Below are 19,501 nucleotides of genomic sequence, written 5' to 3'. Positions count from 1 at the left end.
CGAGAAGTGTGGGGCTCGTCCCTGTGCCAAGATAGGCTGGGCTGCTCCCCACCTGGGCTGTGAGACTCAGCAACAATAAGACTTTTGGGAATCTCTTTCAAGCTCTTGTTTATATATCATCCCAAAGTCAATCTAAACATGCCTGCGTACACACGTAAAGCAAAATAAAATGCATTACAGTAATGATAATCTGTTATGAAGGAAGTAATAAATCTCCTTTGGATGTAAATGATGATTAAGAGGAGTTTGAAATAATGTGAAGAAATAAATGCTTATGCTGCAATTTTAATTTTTAAAAGGCCAGGTTACATATAAAATATCTCAAAAATATTTTAAGATATATGAATAAAGACTGGAAGCAGTAGATCAAAGTTAATAATTTTTTGGCATTTTGAATGATTGAAAATATACCCTTAAAACTATTCTTTATGTACTTTTCAGTATTTCTCCAACATTATAAGGAGCACATAATCAGATAAAAAGAGTTATAAAGAGAACCCCTCCTAGATATAGAAGAGCAGTGTTTTGCTGAAAGTTCTCTTAGCAAATACTTTTTATTCCATAATTTGGAAATGTCTAAGCATGGAAAAGTCTGTTGAGAATTCACCTCTTGTGATCCTTTGTTCAGCTGGGCCAGGTTTCTGTCCTCTTCCTGAGGTAGGCGCAGCTTTGCCTGCCCTCGCAGGCTCTGTGTTGGACATGCCATAGAGCAGGCGTCTTTTCCTCCCCATCTGCCAGGATTGGACTGCGATAAACAGACCGTTACCAAGAAGGTGCACGGTTCCACGTGGAGGAATGGGTGGATGCATTTTTAACCCTGTACTGGGGTGAATGGATCAGAAACTGTAACTTCATATCTGAAGCACCTCATGTTTTGCCTTGTGCATATTAACTTTAAGTCTCTGGATATTTTCTTAACATTCCCAGTAAGTTAGTAGCCAGTTGTTAGCCAGTTTTGTGTTTTCCCTAAAGAGTAGTTGTAACAAGCATTTTTTTTTTTAAAGAACACAAGGGCCCAGTGATCTGGAAGCTAGCCATAAACTCTGGGTGGGACCCCTGACAAGAGTTGGGAGGAGGAGGTCTTGGGGAAGCAGAGCCTGGTACCTGGAGGACATTGTGGTCCAGGCTGGTGGTGTGGACAGGTGGTGAAGAAACAGAAGTGCTCAGATTTGGAGGGGATGCGTGGGTTTGCAATATGGATCTCTGTGGGTACTGACTCTGATTGCTGGGACCACTGTTGATGACAAGGCAGAGACCTATTTAGAGGACTGGGGGCGGGGGACAAGTGGGTTCTGGAATAGTCAGCTTCTGTAATGGGGGCATAAGGTCAGAGCAGTCCTGGCAACAAGGATGAGTTGGTGCCAAGTCATGTGTCCTGCTAACAAGGATTCTCTAAATTCCTCCCTGTTAGAGCTATGACTGTTCTGATACATGGAGCAAGGCTGGCCTTTGCCCAAGGATCAGGTGGCTTCTGGCTTCTGGCTGGGGGCCCTAGAAAGGTTTGAAGTTAGGGAGCTGAACCCTTTGTTCTCCATGCCAGGATCTCCTGACCCATGGTTGCAGTGTGTGTACAGCCTCATTCATTGATTTTTACTGCAAGTATTTTGTGAACCCTTGTTTCCTGGGTTCTGCGGCAGGATCTGAAGGTACTGCAGTGAGCAAGACATATACAGGGGCCCTGCCCTCATGAAGCTGAGGATCTAGTGGGAAAGGTAGTTAACAAGTAAACACAGCAGGTTGCCACCACCAAAAACAAACCACTGCAAAATAATTCATCATTTCGATTCATCGTGTGAAGAATGAACAGGCGATGAAAGAGTAGCAGGTACCTTTTCAGGGAAGATGATCGGCAAAGATCGTTCTATCAAGGTGACATTTGAGCTGAGATCTAAAGAATAAAATGGGCCAAGAATGCGAACGTTGGGGAAGGATCATTTCAGGCAGTTAGGGCAAGTGCAAAGGCCCAACATGTGAAGGGTGATGTGTGTGAAAACAGAAGAGACCAATGGGCTGGAGCTTGGAGGGACGGGGAATGAGTGGCTGGATGAGGTCGTATTTGAAGAAAGCAAACAAAGGGAAATCCAGCTTTTAAAATTTAACGGCGCCTTAAAAAACAAAACAAAACTCTAGATTTAAGATTAAATTGCCCTCAATTGTGCAAAGCTAACTACATAATAACAGCTGTTTGGTTCTTTCTACTTTTTTACATATTATAAAATATATTCCTTTTTATTTTAGTGCTTTTTATACTTTATGATTTGTTAACATCTTTGTAAAACTTAGATCATGTCACTCCTCATAGTGGCCCAGTGTCTTCCGAGCTCACTCACAGCAGAGTCTGAAATCTTAGCCATGATACTCATTCTCCACCTCTCCGGCCGCCTCCCCTCAGCCTCCCCTGGCTTCCTGGGCTCCAGCCTCCTTGCTGTTCCTTGAACACAGCAAGAGCTGTACCCCCACCCCCAAGACCTTTGTACTTACTATTCCCTATTCCTGAAACTAACTTCTATCCTATAGTCAGTCACGTGTCCCACCCCCAACCCTCCTTCAGGGACATTTTCTTTTGCTCAAATCTCGTGTTAGCAGAGAGGCCTTCTTTCACTGCTTATCTCTGGTAGTACCTTCCCTCTATCACTCATCATCCCATTACTCTGCTTCACTCTTCTTGGCACTTATCACCACTGGAAATATATTTGTATTTTAGTTTGTTAATTGGCTATTCAACCCCTCCCTAAGAAAGTGGGACTTTTTTTTCTTCACTGCTTTTTTTCCCCCTGACAGCCAGAATAAGTTCTGACACATAGTAGGTAGACGGTGATTACTTGTTAATATTTGTTGAATTTGAATGTCTGTTTCCCTTACTGATGTGTGAGTCCTTAGAAGACAGACGTTCGTTCATCTTTGCATCCCCTTGTGCCCAGCACAGAGCCAGCACCTGGCGTTCCTCCATAAACTGGCCGAAAGAATGTGTGGACGTAGACATGGCCTGTGCCAAGTTCTCTGTCCTGATGATAGTTTTTTTCTAGTGAATCACTGCTTATAAAGAGCTACCTAGAGTTTTATACAGAAGTAAATGTTAACTTGGTAACTTTCTTTCGTTTCTTCTTTTCCAGCGGTCCTAACCGTGGGCATTACATCACTATTGTGAAAAGTCACGGCTTCTGGCTTTTGTTCGATGACGACATTGTAGAGGTCGGTATGCAGAGCGTTCTACAGTAGGGGCAAAGCGTGCTTGGTGCTTTGGGGTGTACATGTGGACGTTTTCTCAATGGGCCCGTTTTTCCGTAATCTGACTTGAAAATGTCTTATATCTCAAAACTACATCTGCTCTCCATTCTCTATGGAAAGCGAGAAGGGGTGTGATCATGGACTCATTAATATGGTGTTCTTGTTAACTGCTCAGCCATAGACATGGGATCTCTGTGCCACCATAAGTCACTGAGGTAGAATTAACTGCGATCAGATTGTTTTATGTCCCATTTCCTAACAAGAATAAAGCCTTTTCTGGTACATACCAAATGATAAACTTCAAACTTATGTTAAAATTCTCTCGTTATACCAAATTTTTCTTGTGTTGGTATTATGTAAAAATTTTTCAGTCTGTTGGACCTGGAAATCTTTATAGTACACCACAGTATTCCATATATTGATTTGTTGTAAAGGAATACTAGCTGGATTGCATTCCATACTCAGAGGCATAGTCCGTGTGTCGGCCCGCTAGGGTGACAACTAAAGGGAATGACCTCCAAAAGAATCAGGGTTATTCCCCAGTTTACCGTTTGAAAGACAGAGTCCCGGCTTAAAAGAGCACCCACATGTGGCTGCTGATAGATTAAAAGGTGGCTTTCTTCTCCCAAAGATTTGCAATTTATGTAATCATGTTTCTCTGCCAAGTTGGTGGAATTATCCATTTGCAATTCAAAGTTCCCAATTGTGATTTTATAGTCAACAGTGTTTCTTACATTTTCCTTTGCTTCAATTAGTTTTTCTTTCCTTCTACTAATAATCATGTTAAACAAATATATTGTGTTATTTTTCTTTTATTGCAGAAAATTGATGCCCAAGCTATTGAAGAATTCTATGGCCTGACGTCAGATATATCAAAAAATTCAGAATCTGGATATATTTTATTCTATCAGTCAAGAGAATAACTCGGAGAACTGTGGGACGAAGTCAAGTGGGGGAAAATGTTCAAAGCACTATTCCCTGGTTTCTCTGCAGACTTTCTTCTTCCCCAGCAGATCACCAGTGGTATTACTCCAAGTCTCAGTGGTCTGGCTGCATTAGACTCTCCCTTTGTTTTTTTACATGCAGCACTATTTGTGGTTTTATTTTAGTCTGAGGTAGAATTAACTGCGATCAGATTGTAGTAAGATTTATATGAATAACAGTTGCTAATTTTAGGGTTGGGTAAATGTTGTGCCACTGGCTATGTCTGGCCGAATTCGAATGACACTGCCTACAAATGTCTGTGGTCTATTTTGGGTCTTTGCTAAACTTCCTAAATGGCTTCCAGGGTCTCCTTTCAATGCATTCCTTTAACTTGTCCCTGGAAACATTAGCTTCTTTGCCTCTTACCTGATAGAAGAATTGGGTACATGTTCATTTTTTAGGGCTGCAACTATAGCTTTAAGTGTGTGCAAGTGAAAATGTTTAAAAGTGAGTAAACTCTATACTAAAATCATCCTCCAGCTGGAATCGAGTGAAGAGCTGTTCATGGTGGCTCGTGTCTGACCCGGGCTGTGCTCACCTAGCTGTTAGAATTCCCGGGCCAGAGAAGGTAGGGAGCTCCGGACAGGCAAAGCTGAGAGTAGGAAGCTTTTACAGACAGTGAAAAGTTACTTTTTTAATCTTTCTACCAAAACCAAGTTTCAGGAAAATAACTCTAATGTTTGTTTTTAGTGACACTTTCTTCTGTAAGGTCCTGTGAATTGTATCTACCCTTTATCTGGCATTGATTGTTAAGCTTCCCAAGACATCTCTCCAGACACGCTGGTGTTTCGCGGTCCGTGGCCACAGGGTTCGGGCACCGTGGTGACCGCCGCCAGCGCAGCCCTCCTTAGCCGGTTGGTACCAACATCGCTTTTGTCAGGAAGGACGAAGGCTCTGCACCTTTACCGTCAACCTCATTGTACAGCCGTTCACTTTTTAACATTTCAGTCTGTTCACTGAGGCACTGGCAAGGCCTAGGGCTAGTGTGGAACCTTCCCTGGAGGGAGTGCTGGAGGGGGCTGGGTGCGAAGCTGGGTCGAAGGAGGCGGCAGTGCGCGCCGAGTCAAAGAGACCGAGGGCTGCTTAGGCTCAGGCTCCTAGAATGCTTGACAAGACAGTTTTTTGGAAGAACCTCATCTCACCATAGTTACTTTGACTTTTTTCACTTTTGTTATATACATATTTATTAGATCATTTGAGTATTGGTACCTTTTATTAAAAGGGTCGATGTGGTGTTTTGCCTTTGAGCTGGTTTTTGGTTTCCTACAAATACTCTGAGTCATAGACCTTCCTTTGGGAAGTCAGTTGATTTCCATACACTATGATATACTGTGAACATATAGTTACCTGATAAATCAGCAAAGGAACATGCAAACGTTTGGCATAATGTGAACTAAAATTGAAATCGAAAATGTTAGTGGCCATTTTGCAACAATTAAGAGCATAGCACTTTATCTAGATGAAAACTGGATTCCTAATCTTTGAAATATCTTGAACCGTTAATATTGCTCAGAACTTAAGTAAGCATGCAAACACTTCATTTGTTCATGCTTGGAGTGAAATGTTTTACCTTTCACTGGAGAGGACAAAAACAGGGTGATCTTCATGTTGTTTTATACGAGTGACAAAAATATACCTTGCCTTGTTAGAGGCAAATTCATATTTATAAATATTTTGTCTGTTTTTCCTCCATGAAACATATGCAGTAATCACTTACCAGGAAGGTGAGTTTTTATTGTTTTTAAGGAGAGACACTTTTCCAATTGATCGATATAGGGAACTGTTTGTACTATGTATAACTCATGTATTTGATTGTAGGTTGCAAAGTTTAAAAAGTGATGGTTGATATCTAATATATTTGGAACTGATTCATAAGCAAAACTATTAAAATTATCTTTGAAATGACTTTTGAAGCTAATTTATTAGAAAAAAAATTTTCATTTGGAAGCCTATAGAAGTAATATCTAAATGCCAAGTCATAGATTCAGTACCTTTTTTTGGATGTGTAAAGAGTTTTTTTTCCAGTGACTAAACTGAAGTAATTCCTTTTCATAGAAAGGGTCAGTTAAAAGTCAATATTCATGGATAGATTTTTAGAATTAAAAAAATAAGTATGGAAGATAATGCAAAGACATTGGAATGGTTGTGCGATACAGGAGAAGAAGATTGGAAAAGACCAAACGCATTTATCCACCAACACTTCATCAGTTTTTTAGACATTAGAGCTATCTGGTAACTTCTTTCCTCTTCCTCTTCAGCTAATGAAACAAACACTAGGCAGCTACATTCCACCCCCCCCACCCCCACCCCGGTCATTTCACTTTATGTAAAAACAGTAGCATGCAAACACTTTTTAGTTTTTTTTTAATCCCTCATTCATCACATAAAGCAGAGATTGGTGTGGGATATGTAAGACCATTCTGAGGTCAACGATAGCACAAAGACTCAGCAATATTCCCTCAAATGGCCAGGGTTTTTGCGTGTCATTTTCTGGCAGGAGTGAGTAGGCCTGCTGTATTTCTTTTAACTGCTGGGTGTTTTAAAATAAGTTACAGTGTTTTACACTTAAAAAAGAGAAGAAATATTTCCTTTATTTGTTACTTACTAGTTTAGCATCTAGATTATGGTACAGTATGCTAAAAAGTCATTTGCGTAAAGGCAAATTTTGGTAAAATGTGGACATCAGTCCTGGTGTGTTGATTCATTTTCCATTCCGAGGCAGCACCAAGTGGCCTGTTTTGGAGAGAGCCAAGGAACAACACAAGAGGATGTTGTTTTGAATAGTAAGCCAGTCGTATTTGGTTTTATAGCCTGGTATATTTTGGATTTCAGATGAAATGGAGAAAAAAAATGACAGAAATGGTCCCTATGAATTTATTTTCATGGATACCCTTAATTTCATGGGCATGCCTAACAATGAACTATGTTCTAACTGGAGCTTAGGACTTATTTTAGATATTAGAGCGTAGCTTTATTACAGATGGATTTTATCTTTAAACATTGCATTTTGATCAACTTTGTATATTTATGTGTATTAAAATATTGTGCACTAAATGTTTTGCCCTTGTTTGCTATCATATGGTCAAGGCATTTATCAGCAATATTGTGATTCACTCATGTAAATGGCATGGGTCAGGGAAAATTATTTCCTGCTTTTCTGCCTAATTAAATTTCTGTTTTCCAGTATTACATTAATTTATTTTTTGCTTCCATTTCTGTGTAACAAAAATAGTTACTGTATGTGTGTGGCATTCATATGATTTTGTTGCTAAGAAAACATAGTTTTTATTTAAAATAATCTGTACCTTAGTTTTTTTTAATGTAACCAATTCAAGCACTTTAAGCAATAATGTCAATCTTGTGAAATTTCAATCAGTTTAACACCCTGCCTCTAAAATTGTTGCAAAATAAATAAATAAATAAATAGGTTTCTCTTAGAGAATTTTATCCAGGTAATGTTACACACATGGACTTAACGTCATTTTTGTAAAGTGTGAGTCATCAGTGAGTCTCATGTCCAGGCGATCATTCCAGACTCGATTTCAAAGCAGTGGGAATGTGAAGAACGTTCTGGTCGTCACAAGATAGGAAGGCGGTGCTGCTGTCGGGGTTGGTAAAGTCGGTGTCTGCAGATAATTTACCAATATTTTAAGTGAAAAGATCAACAGAATTAATCCGGAAACCTAGGGAATAGCAAATTGAGAATATCAGTGGAAAAAAAAGAATCAGGGGCAGGTAATTAGACATCACAATGAATTGCTTAGCTGGGACTTTGCATATAAAATCTACCAGTTTTAATTAAAAGATCTGTTCCCCAAATAAAGCGGCTTCCAGCTCTGATAACTGTCAGCATCTAGGAAAGAGTAGGAATGCTGTTCTGGCCCTGATGTGCTGACAGCCCACCTCAGACTTCTTGGTGGTTTCTGAGCTGTGGGGGGTCCCCAGTTGGGGGCATGTCACTTCCTATACTGCCCTGCCAGAGGTGGGACAGGTGCAGGTCCCTGTCCTGGGGTCTCAGATTGTGGCCTCCCAGGGCCAAGACTCAAGCATGCTGTGAATGTGCCTAAGGCTTTTTTTCCCCAAATAGTCTTCAAGGGTCCATGTGTGGGCAGGAGGTTGTCTTCCAAACACAGTTGCCTGGGCCCAATTATGAGAATATAGACCCACAGACCAAGAGCAGGGCAATGTGCTATTAAGTGTCCCAGTTTCCATCCATCTCTCAGGGCAATTCAGCTGAACCTGAGCCGGAACAGAGGCTTGTTGGGAAAGCCACCTGCATTCACCATGAGGGCTATAAGGAGGGAGAGACAGGCCTCCCTTTGATCATCTATCAGGTGGGATTTATAGAGGAGGCCTGTCACCCTCAGCATGACACAATGGGGAATGAGAAATGTTCCCCATTTCTCCAAATTTCCCTCTGTTTTGTATTCGTTTATGCTTAAAACACGTTTAACAGAAGCTGAAAACTTCCATTTCATTGCCTTCTATTTTTATGAAGATAAAAATATTTGCTATCATTTTTTTCCCTGAGGGAAGATTTCAATTGTGAGGCTAATACTAAAGACAAACCACTTAGACTTGCCCAGAGGTGCCCCAGGCAGAGAGGTTTTTAATTAAGAGATTATTGTGTTTGGAGTTGGAGGATAAAAAGGTGTAACAGATAGGACCCTCTTCTAATTTCTTGCTTCAGGGAAAAGAAAAAAAAAAAAGTCTGGGAAAAGAAATTTAAATTGTGGAAATACGTGTGTATGGGGGAATTCATCACAGTTTGGTGTTTGGCCTGCATCTTACCAAGCAGGTAGGCACTGCCTCAAGTGGGCACTGTTCGATAAAGCAGGCTGGTTCCTTTTTTCTTGGATCTGCCTTTTGGGGCCCCATTTTCCTCTCTGTCTGCTCTCAGTGTTGCCCTAGCTTACCTTTTAGCCCCTTCTGGGGATGACACAATTTTTGAAGTAATAGATCTGTTACATTGCAGCAATGGACTTGAGCATCTTGCCTCTTAATTCTCATGTTAAAAGAGCCAGGGTATTGAAGTCTTAACGGTGGGTTTTATGAATCAGATATCTAAACCATCTCTTAACATCATTGCTAAATAGTTAGAGGCAACCAGAGCATGAGTTTTTAAGCTATATGACTAAAAATTGTATTGGTTTACGAATCTGTGTTCCCTTTTATGGTTTCCCTCATGTTTTAATAGTGCTTTGAACAAAGCACATTAGGAGCTTACAAACGAATGAAAAATGACTTCATTTTGGTTATGAGATGCCAGAGTCAGAAGTGACATTAGATTTTATAACGATTACTAATTTCGTGCTCGTTTCATGATGACTCAATAAAATATTAGCAACCTTGGGGGTATCATACTCATATTATAAGTTACACGGATGCCTCTCACTTTTTTCCCTCCCTAAAGTGAGCATCCAGGTCTATGGAATTCCACTGAAATTCTTCATAGAAAGGTTGGATGCTCGCGTTGTGGGTTGAAATCCTGTTTTGTTCCTAACTTCTCATTATAGTATGGGGCTTTCAGAAGGAAACTGAGACTTAGATTTGACTTGGCCAGGAGCAAAATAATTTGATAGTTGAAGCCACCATTTCCCTATATTTAACAAATTCATTTTCCTGTGATCCAACTCAACTATATTTGTATTTCAGAGTCCCTGTTAATTGACCTTGCTTGACATTCTGTGCCTAGACAACTGAAAATAAACACAAGAAAAATTTAAGTGTGAGCCTCTATACCTTCTGCAGCAAGCTAAGTCTCTTTTCTCTAAAGATTGTCTCCAGATTGAGAATTGCTTGTTTCCATGCTAAAGGATAGAAAAATATTTTTAATGACTTGCAAAATTTGTGTGAAGAAGAGACTCGTTCTGTTGACTTCTCTCACATCCCCACCTCCAGAATAAATTGAAAACTCTTTGAAAGAAAGTTACTTCTGCATATTTTTCTATCTTTGCTACCCCAGAGCCCAGGGAGCAAAAATAAGTATAAATTGCTAGCCTGGGTATGTCGTATTTATAGGGTTGTAGAATGAAGAGTCCCCTTCCTGGTGTCCATTGATAGACCTGGTCTTTAAACCGTGTCTTTTGAGGAGTCTGAAGGTTTATGAAGAACAACCTCACCACAGAATCTGGCCTTAGAGGAGAATTTGTACAGCCTATAGAAGGTGAGGGTGTGGATCTCAAGAGTAAGAGGAAGGGAATAAGGTCAGGATCCTTTTAACATAACTGTTTAGTTTTCACTGCAGCACCTGCCATAAGCTGTGCAGTTGCCCTGCAGGGTTAGATGGGACCCCCGGGAATCCCACAGGTGCCTTCAGCTGACTGATGTACAACCTACAGATTCTATGCTTTGTTAATGCCCTGACCTTGATCTCTGGTGGAATTTTAAACTCACTTCAATAGTAGAGTGTAAAAGCTCTACTAGACTTTGAATCACGAGTCCAGGTTCTAGTATGGGCTAGTCACTAGCTGGTGTTATCATCATAGCATGTGGGGGAAGCAAAGGATCAGGAGGCATAAGATCTGAGTTCAAGTCCTGACTGTGGTTTCCTGGTTTGATGATGTTACAGGTCTGTCATCTAAGTCAGATGTTGGACATAATGTTGAGGTTAGGATGCTAATGAGTGGTTTTGGCAAAGGTGCTCTTCAGAGGTCTTCAAGGGAGATAGACACAATTGCCAAAACAATGGGAAGCATAGAATAGCTACTTAAATAATTAAGAAGTTCTTGGGTACTATGCTATATTATTTTGTTTTATCTGATCCCCACAACATCTTCCAGTCATGAAAGATAAAAGACTAAAGAGAAGTGAGAAAAAAAAAGCCGTCCCTGACAGCCAGGAACTAATCCGAAACAGCTATACTTAACATGTCTTAGGAGATGGCTTGGGGCTCACATCTGGGTCATGGTATTTTCTGGTTGGACATAATCTCAGAACACCAACCTCAGACAAGGTCATGCTGTGACCATGATCAAGTGAGATAAAAAGCACGACCACTTTGTATTCTATTTAAGCATAGACAAAAACAAGATCACTGCAAACCACAAAATACCAAACATCTTTCTCTGCTATCAAATCTGGGTCACTACTGCTGCTTTCCCAATGACAGTGTTAGCTTTGCTCTCATCTGTCCTACATGAGATTCGTTAAGACACACGGTCAAAGAATTATTCCCACTTTTTGACAGCACCCAATCCAGGGTGAGCTCTTTTTTCTTGAACCCTCCCCAAGCTTACTAAAGTCCCAATCCTATAAGTTCTTTCTAACATCCTCTTACTGAGATGCCCCATGCTTCCCCACAGTGTGTGGTCTCTGCTGCTGCGAGCAGTAAACATAATTTGTTCAACCACGGTTGTGCTTCTGGTGGTCTGGCCGGAGAATATTGACAGAAGAGTGTGCTGAACTGAGATAAGCCACTTTCTGGGATCAACCTGGATATGCTGTTCTGGTGACCGGAAGGGAGAAGAGCCACCACACACATTCAAGGTTGTCATCAGTGTCCCGACTTATCTAATTGATCTACAGTAACTCCTGCTCAGAAGGGATGGCGGTATTGGGCTGAATGCCAAGGGAAGCTTCTTACAAGTAGCCTTGAATAAGTCTGGACCTCACTTTTTCCTAACCTGTGAAATGAAGTTAGAGAAGGGTTGTGGTGTGTAGAAACTGCTGTAAAACACGATAGGTATATAATGCGATTACAAGCGGGATACAGTAAGACTGACAAGTTTTATTCATTGTTATGGATTCCTGGCACCTCCACACCTACCTTTAGAATTTCTCAGGCTCAGGTATGTCTGCCTCTAGAGCCCTTGAGTTCACTGAGGTGTCAGAAACCCTATTTGAGACAGGGTCTGAAACACAGAAGATGGAACCTGAACATCCGTAGGGATGGTACAAAGTCTATTTCAGGAATTCCAATTCTCTCCAACAGAGAACGTCCCAGTTCTGTCTGGATCTTGTTACATATTCCAAAGATCTTTTTAGAATCATAGATTTGGGGTGGGGTAAGGGGCAGCGAGGGGTGGAGAATGCGGAGGGTCCTAGTTGTGATTGAGGACATAGTGCAGGGTCTATTGCTCGCTAGTGAGAATGGCCTAAAAATACCCCCTGATTTTTCTCAACTGCTGCACACATCTTGCTTTTGTTAGATACATTATTTGTCCATGGGTTTTTGCTAAAAAAGAAACCTAAAAGCTGATAGTAATTATCCTAAATCCAATCCAAGGCTTAAGATAAACAGGCCCTTACCTTTCTGCAAGGTAGGCAATGGAACGAAGGATCCCAGGGTGAAAGAGAAGAAAATGACCTTGAAGACAGAGACTGTACTGTTTTCCTTTGAAGCTTCATGCCTTGAAAAGGTTGAGTGAACACAAATGCGTGACATCAGGCAAGGACTAGAGTGGAGGAACCCCAGTCAGAGGTGTAGAGGACAGTTCTTCCTGTTTTGCTTGTTAGTTACAAAACAGGAAGGAGGAATAAGAAAGAAGGGATAAAATGATATATTCGAGAAGTTGATATAAGAGTTTAAGTCAAAGATATAAGAGCCACTTTCTTTATTGGAAGGTATAGGGAGAGTGCCCAACGGCCAGGCAGGTAAGGTGGCAAAGCATCATTTTAATCCTTATAGTCCTACCCAAGGACAAACACTGTTTTTGCTATTCATGTTTTGGTTAAAATTCTTTGCAAGCTATTGATTTTTGTGCACAAAGACTGTAAGACCTCCCCAAAAGTGATATTGGGTAGGGACTCATGAATTGTTTTGAATTTCTGAAAAGTCGTTTTGCATTTGGAACAGTTTTACATTATTTTTGCTAGAGGCATTTACTTGTAATCATGTCTGTTGACCTCAAACTATAGGGTATATTGTAGAACTTTAATTACATCTGGCTCAGGATTTTTCTCTTTTTTATTTGGATATATGGAGGAGTGAAGTTTGGGTCAGAAAGTCTATAGTGATATCTGAGAACAGGAGCTGTGAATAAGTGAGTGAGAAGAACATTTAATAAAGAATAATTGCGAAGGATAGCCAAAGGGAACGGAGAAATGATGCGTTATTTTCCCTAGGCATGGCTGGTTAATAGTAACTTCTGTCACACTAAGATTTATATGAAGCTGACTGAAATAATCTATTTTAAAATAGATTTCAGAGGAGGCAGGTATATGTTATTTTTTAAAACTTTATTATGGGAAATTTTAAAGATGTACGAGAGCAGAATAGAGAATGCCGAACTTCTGTGAATCCACGGCTCCGCGTTAGCAGTTAACTGTAGCCAAACTTGTCTCAGACTGATAGACTTTTCCGGTAGTGCTGGAAACTTATGGAACTCACAAGCCTCTAACTCTTTGGGATCTCGAAACCCGTAAAGAAAAGGTAAATATATGATGTGTTAGTGCTTTTCAGATTAACAACCAGCTCTAAGGGATCATCCACTTATTTTGTCATTCCTCTAACTTGAAATAATGTGTCATTCCTCTAAATTGAAATGTTTCCACCTAAATGTGAAATGAAAATGAAAGTTTGTAGATGGCCCCCAGACCTTTTTTTTCTTTTGCATCGACACACGTGTATACACATAGCTATATAAACATGTACATATGTATTTAGTTTTGATTTTTAAAAAACAAATGCTATTAGATGTTTTTCTGCAACTTGCTTTGTTCCCCCAACTTAATAGTCTTGAAGAGATTTCTATACCAGAGCTACTTCATTTTTTAAAAAATCTCTTAGTATAATTTCATTATATATATGAACCATAACTTATTTAAAGAACATTTAATTTCTTTTTTCGCTATTATAAGCAACCTTGCAATGAGTATCTTTATACATATATCTTTGAGCAAACACCATTTTTAAACTTAAAACTTTACCCCTTAGGCAGGAAGAATTTACACTGCTAGTCTCGGAAGGTCTTGCTGTGTCCTCATGCAAGGGTTGAGTTAGTTCAGGGAAAGTACTTGGCAGAAGTTAGAGGGATTCATTAAATCTTTCAGACAAGAATGAACACTGAACTTCAGAATCACTTGGTTTTATGAATGCCAAAAGAGATTTTTTATTTTTACATTTGTTTAACATTTGCAGACCTTAGAACTATCATCTAAGGCTAGAAACTGGAGATATAATTTTAAGATTGCCAGAGGACAGTGTAGTGAACTTGGTGCCTACCCTCGTCCCGTGTTTCAAATTCTTTCAAGTATCCCGCAGCCAAGAGAATGTGAGTGTTGACAACGGTGCTCCCATGGCTACTCTCTCTCCGGGGTCTGTCTGCAGTTGCCAAAAGGCTCAGTTGGGAACGTGTCCTCCTGCCAAAATGTTTTCCCTTCATTTGGGGTTGTTTTGTAATTGTTGCCAAAGCCACATGATTTAAATTGTAAGTGCCACAAAATGTAGAATTATTCTGCTTTTCTTGAGACAGAATTTAGAAATCTGAAAGTTGAAGGGCAGGACTCGAAAAGAGCAGTTAAGAAGCTGCCATTTCAAAATTCTTAATGGAAGTGGCATCACCCCTGCTTTGACATTAAGGTCCTTTAAATAATCTCGTTTGTCTGTCAGACAATCCCTGGGACAGTGATTAATAAACGCACTGCAGCCTGAGGGTGGATTTGCTCTGAAACACTGAGAAAGGCAATATGCAGCAGGGCAGAGACTAGAATCCAAACCCAGACGATGTCCAGAGCAGTGGTTCTCCAACCTGACTGCACCGGAAGCGGTGGGAAGCTTTAAACAGGTCTTGCCTCACATCTAATGAATCACAGACTCTGGTATGTAGTTACAATTCATCCATGAGTATTTATTATATCAATGGAAATAGATTATTAGTATGTAGTTTGTAGTAATTACATGAATGGTAATGCTTGTTACATTTATGCTTATGGTAATTTTAATGATTATTATAATATGTTGAAAGATAATATAGATCTATCAGAAAGAAACCGACCTGTTGACTTGTGACAATAGCAGGTGTAAATACGAAACCTCCTTCCCTTCATTCCCCAAGCCCATCCCTTCACCTCCAAGACATGTGTCGACCATGTAAGCATCTCTTCATGTTCATTGCCAACTGCCTATTCCAAGCCGCCTTCTTGTCTTGCGTGGACCAGCCTTCTTCCTTGCTTCCTCCAGTCCGTTCATGCACAATATAACATCCTGAAGGACTTCTTTTACCTTTTTATTTTGCAACGTTGCAAACTTACAGAAAAGTTGTAAGAACAGAATAAGAAGCATCTGTATACTCTTTACCTAGATTTACTGATTGTAACATTTTGCCATATCTGCTTTGTTTCTTATTTTATATGTATATATTATTATTTCTATTATTATTATTACTTTAGCTGATCCATATGAGAGTTTGCTGGAGACATGGCCCTTCAGTTCTAAATATTTTGGCCTCTATCCTCTAAGAATGATGACATTCTCTCACATAATAACCACTGTTCAATGATCAAATTCAAGAAATTTGACTACTTAGTCAAGAAATTTGACTAAATTCAATGCTATTTAATATACATTCCATATTTAAATTTCACCAATTGTCCCCAAAATGTCCTTTATACAATTTTTTTCCAGGATCCAGTCACCAACAGATGTTTAGCCTTTTTAAATTTCAGACTTTCTCTGTATTATGTAATGTTAGGATTTTTGAAGTATACAGGCCAGTCTCTTATAGAACACTCCTCAATCTGGATTTGTCTGAGGTTTCCTCATGGGTAAATGCAGATGATACGCTCTTAATAGGGTCGTTCTCAGAGCATCACATCAGGGGTTAGAGGGATCTTTTAACCGTGGAAGTCGTGCAGTGTTTCTGCTGGGTTTATCCGCCTCCAAAGGCTCTCAGTGAATTAACCATTCCACACCATGCCTACAAAGACGTGCAAATCTGGTCCCCGCTTCTCTCCAGCTTGTCTTCTCCCGCTCTCTCTCGCTGTGCTCCAGCCATACTGGGCTTCCCCACTTCCTTGAGCTAATCCAATCCTCTCCCTGGAAAGCTCTTTCCCACTCTTTGTTCTTGTTTTCCTTCTTCTTCTTCTTCTCCTCTTCCTCCCCCTTTTCCTATTCCTCTTCCTCCTCCTCCTTCTTATTCATATTCTTATTCTTCTAATTTTTTAAAGGATAGTTGACATACAATATTGTACTAGTTTCTAGTGTACAACATAATTATTCAACATTTATATGCCTTACGAAGCGATCACTATGATGTCATATTCCCTGTGTTGTACATTACATCCTCGTGACTTATCTATTTTATAACTAAAAATTTGTACCTCTATCTCCCCCTCACATTTTTCCCACCCCCTCCCATCTGGCAACCATCAGTTTGTTATCTGTGTCTGTTTCTGTTTTGTTTTGATAGTTCATTTGTTTTGTTTTGTTTTTTAAATTCCACATATAAGTAAAATCACATGCTGTTTATCTTTCTCTGTCTGACTTATTTCCCTTAACATAATACCCTCTAGCTTCATCTATGTTGCTTCAAATGGCAATATTTCATTCTTCTTTATGGATGAGTGATATTCCACTGCAGTTCTACTTGCAATTGCTTGGTCTGTTTTTCCAGGAGTTCAGTTATGGACAGGAGATAGAGTAAGGAATTACCATTACCTCAAAATGAAAGTCACTGCAAGATGACTTTTGTTAAAAAACAGTTTATCTCCTTAAGCCTGCCTGCCTTTTGTTTTCTTTACTTGATTTCTTTAATGCTGGATTACTCAAAAGTCAGGATAAGCCATAACCGGTACTGGGTACACTCAGAAGTACAACCTTTCTACCATGTGACAGGTTAGGGGGTTTGTTTGTTTGTTTGTTTTGTATTAAGATTTTTGTAATAAGAGAATCTAAAAGTCAGCATTTAAAAAAATAAACTTTTAATTTTAGAGTAATTTACAGAAAAGTTGCAAAAATATTACAGTGAGTTTCTGTAGAATCCCTCATCACTTTCCCCCTCATGAGAAACAGAGATTGATTCATTATTATTAAATAAACTCCAGACTCGATTCAGATTTTCCCAGTTTTTCCACTACCGTTCTCTTTCTGTCCCCGGATCCAGTCCAGGATGCTACGTCACATTTAGTTGTCATGTTTCCATAGTCCACTCTGGTCTGGGACAGTTTTGCATTCTTTTCTTCTTTTTCATGATTTTTTCATTCAACAAACTTTTATTTTTTAAGAAGTACAATGTGATGATTTAGTGTATGTACACATTGTGAAATGGTTGCCACAATCAAATTAATTACCATATTTTTCATGATCTTGATAGTTTTGAGGCATACTAGTCAGATATTTTATAGAATGTCCTTCAATTTCGGTTTGGTGCTTTTCTCATGATTAGATTGAGCTTACGAATTTTTGGAGAGAATTTCACAGAGGCGAGGTGCCTTCTCATTGCACCCATTCAGCAGGTACAGGCTTTCAGCAGAACTTATCCCTGTTTATGTTTGTCCCATGGCAGACTTTGCCATTGTATTATTTATCCCACTCCACATTTTATTTTTTTTTAAAAAAAAATCACTAAGTCAAGCCCATGTTTAAGGGAGGGCAGAAGTGGAGGAACCCACATTTTATTCTTAAAAAAAAAAAATCACTAAGTCAAGCCCATGTTTAAGAGAGGGCAGAAGTGGAGGAGGGCAAAGGCTGCTTTAAAATTTTTAGTATATACATGTCAGTTCTGAGATTTAGACTTTAATATTGTTTTTCTTTTCAACTTCTGGGGGAAGAGGGGCTATATTTTCTAAAATGTCTTAATCAGCTTGCTTCAGTATCTCCCCAACACTGATTGCAAATGCCTTAATGTAATGTGGCATTTCCTGGCTGGTTCATAGCCAGAACTAGCAAGGATTTGCTAGAGAACACTATGTTGAAAATATTTTGAATTTTGTAAAGAATTCCCGGCGGTCACTTACTCATTTAGCACATAGGCATTTATCTATGAGTACTATGTGCCAGGCAGTGCTGGCGGCCCATGGACACATTTCTACGCCCTCAGGTTGGCATGGGGGGATTAATCTAACCTCAGTCCCTGGTCGAGTACCTGCAACAGGCTGGGCACCGGGCTGGGCGCTCTGCAGTCATCACTAGGTCTTCTTGACTGTCTTGCAAGGAAGTTTTTACTATCCTTATTTTATTCTAAAAATTATTTTTTTAAAGAAAAACTTGACATCAAAAGATGTACTGTGAAATATAGGAGTTCATCACCGAGAAGCCATGCAGTCCGCTAGAAGTAGCCTGTCTCTAGCCATTTCCCCTGGTGTTTACCTCTGTATTTGTAAATAATATGCTTAAATTATTCTTAAATTTCAAAAATATATATGTTTAAGATACAATAAAACAAAGATACAGAGCTCCAAGCAATGCCAATAAATGGTTTAATGGGATAGTGTGAGCCCAACACCTTGTCGCCACCACCCTAGAGAAGAAGCAGAACTTCGTGAGACACCCCGCAAACGCGCACGCAGAACCACCTCCCCTCCTCCGCCGGAAGTAGCCGCTCTGCTGACTTTTATCGCCCTGACTCTCTTACGTTTTTAAAATTAGTTTTACTACCCAGTGTGTATCCTTGGACATTATAGTTTTTTTAGTCTTGATCATTTAAAAAATTATGTCTTTTAAGTCTTTTTTAATCTATAGGTTTCGTCTCATCTTTTTTTTTTTTTCTTCTTCTTACAAAAGTCACAGTCTGGATTTTCTTGGATTTAATCTTGGAGATGTCTTTTAAGTGAGCTCACCCAATGCCTGGTGTTCCTTATGTACTGGCTAGATATGCAAATAGAGACTGCCTGCCTGAAAACATTCTTACACCTATCATTTTTTGGAGAAACACTTAAAATACAATCAAATGATTTTGGAAGGTAGGAAGAAGAAGGCCAAATAGAAGAGTGAGTACTTGGTAGAGATTAGCAGGATTTTACCCAACATTTTTGTCAAATTTTAGCAAAAAATTAAAAGTGCTCTGATGTTTGCCTGGGTTCAAATGTTGACCTCTCTACTTCTTCGTGGCTTTGTGACCTTGAGCAAATTACTTAACTCTTGTTGCCTCAATATTCTCTGTTGCAACATACAGGTGATAATTGTCATAGGCTTGTTGTGACAATCATATGAGATAATACACATAGAGTGTTTTATTTTTTTAAGTTTATTGGGGTAACATTGGTTAATACAATTATATAATTTTTGAGTGTACATTATAATTTGACATCTATATATTCTATTGTGTGATTACCACTTAGAGTCCAGTTTCCTTCAGCTACCATATATTTGATCCCCTTTACCCACTTCACCTACCCTCAAACCCCTAAG

At 39.5% G+C, this 19,501-nt stretch overlaps 1 protein-coding gene across 1 annotated transcript in view; it reads left to right on the top strand.

Annotated features, from left to right (window-relative positions):
• USP46 (ubiquitin specific peptidase 46) overlaps positions 1-7,642 on the top strand; it is a 53,363-nt gene extending 45,721 nt beyond the window's left edge. Inside the window, exons 8-9 of the mRNA XM_006922493.3 lie at positions 3,111-3,192; positions 4,050-7,642. Coding sequence (XP_006922555.2) covers positions 3,111-3,192; positions 4,050-4,151 — 184 coding nt within the window. The 3' untranslated portion in view covers positions 4,152-7,642. The remainder of the gene's footprint in view (positions 1-3,110; positions 3,193-4,049) is intronic.
• Positions 7,643-19,501: the final 11,859 nt, after the last annotated feature.

This window comes from Pteropus alecto, unplaced genomic scaffold (genome assembly GCF_000325575.1).
Source record: "Pteropus alecto unplaced genomic scaffold, ASM32557v1 scaffold57, whole genome shotgun sequence".
NCBI lineage: Eukaryota > Metazoa > Chordata > Mammalia > Chiroptera > Pteropodidae > Pteropus > Pteropus alecto.
The sequence above is the reverse complement of the archived record's forward strand: the minus strand, read 5'-3'. Positions and strand labels throughout refer to the sequence as shown.